The following is an 8,114-nucleotide window of genomic DNA, read 5'->3' as shown; positions in this document are numbered from 1 at the left end:
GTTTGTCAATCAAAAGTGTATTCTTTCATTTAAGAAGTATTTATTTAGTACTTTCTGTGCTGCACTATGGAGACTAGTAAAAACGATAGTTATTCCTGTTATCAAGGAGCTTACAGATCAGGTGTGAGAGGGAGATGCGGGGGCCGAGGGAGAAGAAGGTGGTTTTTGCCAACACTTACTGAATGCCTTCGATGTGCCAGGCACCATTCACTGTGCTTTATGAGCACAAATACTTTTAGTCTTCAGAAACTCTATGGAATAGGTGCTATTCGATTGGGTCAAAAGCAATTGCTGTTTTTGCGATTATTTTAACGTTTTAAACTGCAATTACTTTTGCACCAACCTAATTTTTTTAAAATTATCATTTTACCAATGAATAAGCTGAGGCACAAAAAGTTTGGAAACTTGCCCAAGGTCGGCTACCTATTCAGTAGTAAAATCAAGCCACAAACTCAGGCAAATTAACCACGATGTTATACTACATCTCAAGTTGGGCAGAACACACACACTTAGGTCAACAATAATAAACAATCACTACCAATGCTAAGGCAAATGATAATTGGGGAGATAAAGTGATAAATGATAAATGGGGAGGTCATTCTGGGTTGGTGTGGTCAAGGAAGTCTTCGTGATGTCAAACCAAAGTTAGAGCCAAACAAATGGTATCATCAGTATCATTTTGTTGGAGCTGTCCACTAGCACATGAGGGGGCTGAAGAACAGGGAGGAGAGAAACCGGTGTGTTTAATGCGTTGTTTCTCAAACCTTTTTGGCTATGGAGCATTTCTTTTCTTTGCCTTTTTTTTTTTTTTTTTTAATTGGGGAAGGGGTACAGGACTTTATTGGGGAACAGTGTGTACTTCCAGGCCTTTTTCCCAAGTCAAGTTGTTGTCCTTTCAGTCTTAGTTGTGGAGGGTGCAGCTCAGCTCCAGATCCAGTTGCCGTTGCTAGTTGCAGGGGGTGCAGCCCACCATCCCTTGTGGGAGTCGAACCGGCAACCTCGTGGTTGAGAGGATGCACTCCAACCACCTGAGCCATCGGGGAGGCAGTTCAGCTCAAGGTGCCGTGTTCAATCTTAGTTGCAGGGGGCGCTGCCCACCATCCCTTGCGGGACTCGAGGAGTTGAACTGGCAACCTTGTGGTTGAGAGCCCACACTGGCCCATGTGGGAATCGAACCTGCAGCTTTCGGAGTTAGGAGCACGGAGCTCTAACCGCCTGAGCCACCGGGCCGGCCCCCTTTCCTTCCTTCCTTCCTTCTTTCCTTCCTTCTTTCTTTTTTTTTTTTTTCAGGGAATACTTAACAAATATCTTTTGGCATGCACATTTTTAGGCAATTCTGAAAATGTTAGTTTAGGAGAATGAAATCTATTTTAGGGTCATCTATTTACAGAGAGCACCCTGTACTTCTCTACTTCTGCTGTTGGGGGCCAGAAAGGATCTTACAAGGGGAAGGGCCACTGGAAACTTCTATGGATAGGATTTGTAGGATATGAGTGGAATTCATGAAAACTTGATAGGTTATCAAGTTTTATTTATTAACTAAACCTTCACCCTAGCATGGGTTGTATTATCATGAACTCTAGGAAAGGCTTAGATTTAACAGGTTGGTTCGCTCTGGCTGGACTGAAGAGTATGAGTATTTACTTTAAAATTAGAAAAGACAGTTCCTTATTTTCCCTGGTCTTATCAGTATATCTTTACTTTCCTAGGAACACTGTCTTCTTCTATAATAAATTTTTATAGTTTTGTCCATATTATAAGGATTATTTTATGGTCAAGCTAGTCACCTGTAGATATAATCATGCTCAATGTCTATTAATGGTCTTGTGTTGCCTTTTGCACAAAAATTGTACAACTTAGAGAAAGCAAAAGATGTATTCCAACTTCCAGTTTGTAGATCTTTTTCTTTAAGTTATGTAGGAATTTACATTTGTTGAGTGCCCCTTTCTGCTATAAACCTGTATGTTTTATGTGTGTGTTATATGTTTTATGTATGTTCTCGAATGTTGACTTCACAATCACATTGTGAGGCAGGTATCACTCTCATTTTGTGCGTGAGGAAACGGAGGCTCAGAAAAATTAAATTAACTGCCGAAGGTTAAATAGCAAGTAATTCCTAGGGGTTTGAATTCTGCTCTGCCTGACTCCAAAGCCCACATGTTTTAAAGTCTACCACATTGCTTCCTTAAAAGGGAAAAAATTACTGAAGAATAAATCAGCCCTGGCAATCCTAGAATTTAAAGCATTCCAGAAAATTGATTCAAAGCTATATCGTTGCTTAGATGACTAAGACAAGGCAATCATGTATCTTCAAATTATATCAGCTAAAACTTAAAGTTTTTCCAATAATCTTTCTGGTTTCACTGAAAAAATAAAGAAGAAAAAAGAAAAAAAGAAAGCAAGCCCATCACGGACTGTTTCTCAAAGCTCCTTGTTTAGTCATTACTCAAATGTTTGTCCATTACATTGCCATAGAGGCAGGACTGAGTCTTCTCCCTTCCCCAGTAAGATGTTAAGATGTGCCTCTGCTTTCTGCCCTGCCCTACGACATACAGTGAGCAGGAGCTGAGAATGTGTTTGGAAATGTGTGCGTGGTGTGAGCCACGTGCCTCCAGGAGGCACCAACCCAGCCTGCTCTTGCAGAGCCTGGGAAAGCCCAGCAAACTTTCAGGGCCTGACACAGTGGACCAGAGTCATTATCACCAGCCAGAATTAGGGCTTTGGTGGCCTAGATGCAAGGGAGATCAGTGATACTCATTTTGTTTTTAGGAGCTGTTTCCTTCACAGAAATTTCTGAAAGAACTGCAAGCAAAAAATATACTATCTTCTGTAGAATATGAAGGACTAAACAGAAAAGTAGGCTGTAGCTGAGGCAGAGCTTCCAGTTGAGCAACAAATGGAAGGGCTAGTCCTTTTATTAGGTTGATGCAGAAGTAGTTGCGGTTTAAAAGGTTAAAAATAACTGCAAAAACTGCAATTACTTTTGCACCAACCTAATACTTAACCTTGCAAATAAGTAAGTGCACAAACTAATCTGTTTAAAAAAAATGAGTAAACATGAATTTGATTTCCTAATGTAAAATCACCAGCATTTCTTTACTACATTCCTCCCCATATAGTCTCCACATTCTCACCCACGTGTGGATAACTATTTGCCAAGCTTCTTGTAATTTAAGAGAGAACTTGCATCTCTTGAAAACCTACCATGTACCAAAGTGCTTGGTGCTTTTTGTACGCAATCTCTTTTAGTTTGTACAACAATATGGTAAAGATATCATTGTCTGGAAATAATGTTATAGATGTTCAGTAACTTCCTTGAGGTCACAGAATCGGTTAGTGACAGAATCAAGATTGGGACCCATTTTAGTCTCCAAAGTTTGTCTGCGTTCTATTATGCTGTACCCTGGAGGAGAGCTTTAGATGCAGTAGAGCCCATGTAGATGTTCTCAGGAATTTTCTAGGAAGTATTCACTGGTAATGCCAGTCTCTGACACAAGTCTGAATGCTTCTGGAGGGGCTGGATCTTATTTCCCAAGTATCCAGCACAACCTCTGGCTCATAGATATTCAGTCAATATGTGTGGGCTGTTTGACAAGGTGTCGGCTAAGTTCCAAGATACATTTGAAAGCCATGTCTGACCATTTCCTGGAATACCACTGGAGTCTCACTTTTGATTTTGATTTTATGATATAGAATGTGCACAAAGGAAAAAGAGCTTTGCCTTCCGACATAGGAGGCATTAAGAAATCAATGAGATTCTGAATACAGATCTTAATAGAGTGGATATGGGGAGAATATGTAAAGATACAAAAGTGTTTCTGGGAAACAAGTGTGGTGTTTGTTTTTCTCTTCTATTTCCAGATACATTTAGGACACCCCGTTGTCCTGTCTGAACTGTTCCATCGTTCTTGATGGCTTGGTGATGTGCAAGACCATATTTTGAACACATAATGCTATGTTTTCACAACATAAAACATTGTACCTCATTCTCTTTCATATATGAGTTTGATAAATGTGAATCAGAATAATTATCAGGACTCGGAAAAGGTAGAGATGAATGGTGGCCCTGTTTCCCTCACTTGGCACTAACTGGTAAGTGATGCCTTAATGGACAGGGTTATTTCTGCAGCCCCTAGTGGAACGAGTCACGTGGACCACCATGTCTGCATCTGTGCTCTTTTTCTTGAAAGTTTCCTTCCCTGAGCAGGGGGTCCTTTGTGTTGAATCTGATTGGATAGCTGGCAACGTGTTACCTGGTGAGAATCAGGATATTTTCATATTGTTATATTTTTAAGAAATTATCTTTATTTTAATTGTTTATCTAAGACATGCCAATGGATATTTAGGCCACGTTTTGAGCAAAAACTCACAAGGTGTTTTTGTTTTTGTTTTCCAAACCTCACACGTGTACACAAAACAACACAATTTTAAGGGTTTGCTTAAAAGAACAAAGCATAAGAAATACAGTGAGATACAAGCTCATAACCCATTTTCAAATCAGTGAGCAGATCTGATTCTACATGAGAAAAGGTTACAAAACAAGTCTCTGTTTTGTAGGAAGTGCTATCTGAAGACAGTGTTGCAGGACACGCTCCAAATCCCTTTGTGGGAAGCCTTAAGCAGGTAGAAACAGCTGGAGTTTTACTCAGCCTAGCAGGGAATTATGGGTAGGTCAGGATTTCATTAACAAGGTTCTGACTATTCACGGATGCTGTTAGAAGGAAAAAGCAGGCTTTACCTATAAGACCTGGCAGTGATATATAGTCTTTCTTAATTTGATTTTAACTTTACCTTTGCTTACTAAAATAGCCCTTTGATCCCTTTCTTCTCAAGCAATGAAAGAATTAAACTTATTAAGTCAGCTATTGATGGTCCATGGACTAGGAGAAGAAGAATGTGAAGATAAAGTCCATGGGTGATCCACCAGCTGTTTCTTAACTAGTAACTGGTCTCCTTCTATTGAAATATTGCAAGAGAGTCACTAGTAGGAGAGAAAAAAAAGTTTTCACATTCTCTCTCTCTCTCGCCCGCTCTTTTTTTTTTTTTTTTGCCAAAAAATGAGGAACTCAAGAAATCTCCAGACAGTTGAAAGGAGGACAAAAATGCATCTAGTTTATGCATCACATCTCATTTTACTTCAGATTTTTATTGTACTAGTAGCTGCTTCATAGGCTTAACTATTGGATATTTGATAGTTTTCTCTGTGAGCTGTTCTTCAAGACCTAATTGTAACATAAACACTTTTACCCTATAAACTTGGAACTCCTAAAAATGCCCCCACTGTTATTTATTTAAGTTACGATATAAATATAATTTAAACAAAGTCCATGTCCTGAAATCAAGGAATAGCTAAAAACTGCATTTTCTTTCTTATTTCTACTCTATTGTCCCCAGTAATTGCTTTCCTTGATTTGATTTCATGTACTTTAAAAACATACTACTCAAAAGCCGTCTCTGCATCACCAAACCAAAATAAGTGAAGCAGGAATACATTCAACATATTCTCTTTTGGGGCCTTACCAAGCTGAGAACGTCATAGTATTAAAGCAATAAAGAATCATGTCAATCCATAGTTATTACAGAAAAATAAAGTTAGTGTTTAGTTTTCACAACTTCCCTCCTTACCCCTACCAACAATTTCAACTTATCATCCACCCATTTCATGAGGTTTTCACACTTTCTTTAGTACCATCTGAAAATCTCTCTGACTTTAATGAAAATATGACCAACTTTACAAAATTACCCCTAAACCTTAACTCTGCAAGCCTCAGTCTCTCTACAGGAACTTGTTACAATCCAGTCAAGCTTCTAACATTTCATTTGTTTGTTAGGAGGAAAAAAAAACAACAGTTGCACTTAGGAAATGAGAGTTAGCTGTCATTCTATCAGCTTGTGAAACAGCTTGATAGTGGCAGAAATGATCGTACTGTCATTCTTTCACTACCACATTGCTTAAGGTAAAACATAAAGGGGCATCACCAATTTTCATCTAACATTAGTTATGCTAGAACTTCTAAAGGAAAGGTTCAATGCACAAAGTTTAGCCAACTAGAGAAGAATGCTGTAATAAATTGATTTTACGGCCAAGTGTGTGCAGAAAAAATGGCAACAAAATTCCAAGGTGACTGTGCTAGCTGGAGCCATAAGTAAGCACAATGACCTGCCAGGAAGGTCAATTCTGTCAGAAAACTGAAATATTTTCTTTACTTAAATCATGTTAACTTCAGCTAAACAGTTGGATAGTTGTTCACAAGAAATTAAGGAACAAGAAAAATCCAGTTACTATTAACACCAAAGAAATGCACGCCAACCATAACCCAAAGGTGCTTTGGTACTGTAGCCATAATAGACGAAAGTGTGGTAGGGGAGCAGGGAATTCCCTGACGGTTAGATGACAGGGTCAGAGAAGGTTTGTGAGCCCTGCTATGTCTCCTGCGCGGTTGACACACCGCCACGTTCCATGACAAGAGTCACATAAACACAAGCTTATCAGCGGGCTTGTGGAAACAGAATGTGCAACATCTCTGCATTGAAAGGTGACTTCAGGTTTGCTGAAGGGTCTCATTAATTAGAGGAAACGATGCTTGGTGCCATAGATGAAACACTATGGTCTCAAGTGGAATGCATGTGAAGTTTCCAAAATATTTCCTCAAAGACTTTATGCAGTTTTGGTTTGTGACTTTAGCTGGAAAGCATAAAGATGGACATGGGAAGGCAGTTCAGAAGAACATCTGTGAGGATTTAAGTTGGGCAGCTTTCGGAAGATGACAGATGTTTAAAGTTAAGGCCTTTATCTGCAAACAATAGTATATTAATAAACTCTATACCATATTTACAAATGCATCCTCTTGTATTAAAACTAACATTATTCTGTTCACAGTGCCATTGTTTATACAGGTAGCAATCCCATAATACTCATGTATTTTGGCATGGGAATCAGTAGCGCTTGGTATTTACAGAAAATGTACAGGTGTGAATATAAACATGTCACTGAAAATGAGTTATTGATAAAAGACAGATTGGCTAATGGTGCAAAGAAAGGAATGAACTGTACAGCACCTTCCCCTCGGATCGGATAGGAAATGTAGTTTCTTAAATTGCGAAGATGCCAAACCTCTTACCTAAAGTGGCATAAAGTCAGTAACAAAACAATGAACCCCCTGTTCAAGTTTGGGTACACTGAGTAATCTTAGTCCAAAGTTTTAGATCCATTGTCTAGTGCATAAAATATAAAAGTTAAAAAGATTTATTATTATTTTGTAATAATTATTATTAAAATAGAAGGTACTTCCTCTCACGTTCTCATTTGTGCTCTTGCACTTAAGACCAATATCCTTGGAGTTGCAAATATGCTGGTGTTTTTGTCATGCAGATCAGCAGTCAGATGGCATATGCTAAAATGCTCTGGGCGTTGGAACAGCTGCCTGTCACAATGTGACCCAGGGGCCCTGGGGGACATGGCACAAGCACCTCTTTCTTACACCTCCGTCTTCTCCTTGAAGGGCAGGCAGGCCTGCCCCTGGAATCGGCTCCCCGGTTACTGAATGGAGTTGCTCATTTCGGCAGTTAATGCTGAGGTGACGAATGGCTTCTGTACACTTGGAAAAAGGAGGGGAGGCAGGTAAGTAGTAGGAGGGTGGCATTCCAAACAACCCCAGGATGAAATCCAGACAGTGGCTGGGTTTATCAGCAAGGACTTCTCAGAGCTTCTACCCTTTTAGGAGGCCTCTACTCAAGTTCTCCTTCTCTCAGTGTGCAGAGCAGGGGGCAGTCCTGGCTGGCTCTATGGGGCGACGCTTTCAGTCCCAGTCTGCTCCTCGTTCTCAGTCCCGTGGTCTGTGTGGTCTGGGCCGCCGCCGCCACCGCTGCTGCCACCACTGCTGCTTCTGTGCTGTTTGGGCAACAGGCTCTTCCACTGGGCTTTGTTGTGTGCAAGATGACTTAGCATGTTCTCAGACAGGGCGCTGTTTCCAGTGAAACGGGCCCATTCCCGGAAGAGGGGCTCCACAATGTAGGTCATGAAACCTAAAACAGGCAAGGTGAAACCCATCATCATAAGGGCAGGAAAACACACTTCTTCCTCCCTCACAAACACGACTGGGGCCCACTGTGTA

The 8,114-nt window shown here is 40.3% G+C and overlaps 1 protein-coding gene across 5 annotated transcripts in view; it reads right to left on the bottom strand.

The window, feature by feature from the left end:
• Nucleotides 1-5,483: 5,483 nt before the first annotated feature.
• PDE7B (phosphodiesterase 7B) overlaps nucleotides 5,484-8,114 on the bottom strand; it is a 386,530-nt gene continuing 383,899 nt past the window's right edge. For 4 of the 5 annotated variants that reach the window (XM_033102909.1, XM_033102908.1, XM_033102907.1 and 1 more), the window contains one exon: nucleotides 5,484-8,025. In XM_033102909.1, the coding sequence (XP_032958800.1) occupies nucleotides 7,784-8,025 (242 nt within the window). In that variant the 3' untranslated portion in view covers nucleotides 5,484-7,783. The remainder of the gene's footprint in view (nucleotides 8,026-8,114) is intronic. The other variant, XM_033102906.1, reaches the window with a different exon arrangement.

The sequence above is a fragment of the Rhinolophus ferrumequinum genome, chromosome 3 (assembly GCF_004115265.2).
Source record: "Rhinolophus ferrumequinum isolate MPI-CBG mRhiFer1 chromosome 3, mRhiFer1_v1.p, whole genome shotgun sequence".
NCBI lineage: Eukaryota > Metazoa > Chordata > Mammalia > Chiroptera > Rhinolophidae > Rhinolophus > Rhinolophus ferrumequinum.
Note: the sequence above shows the minus strand (reverse complement) of the source record. Positions and strands in the feature narration are given on the sequence as shown.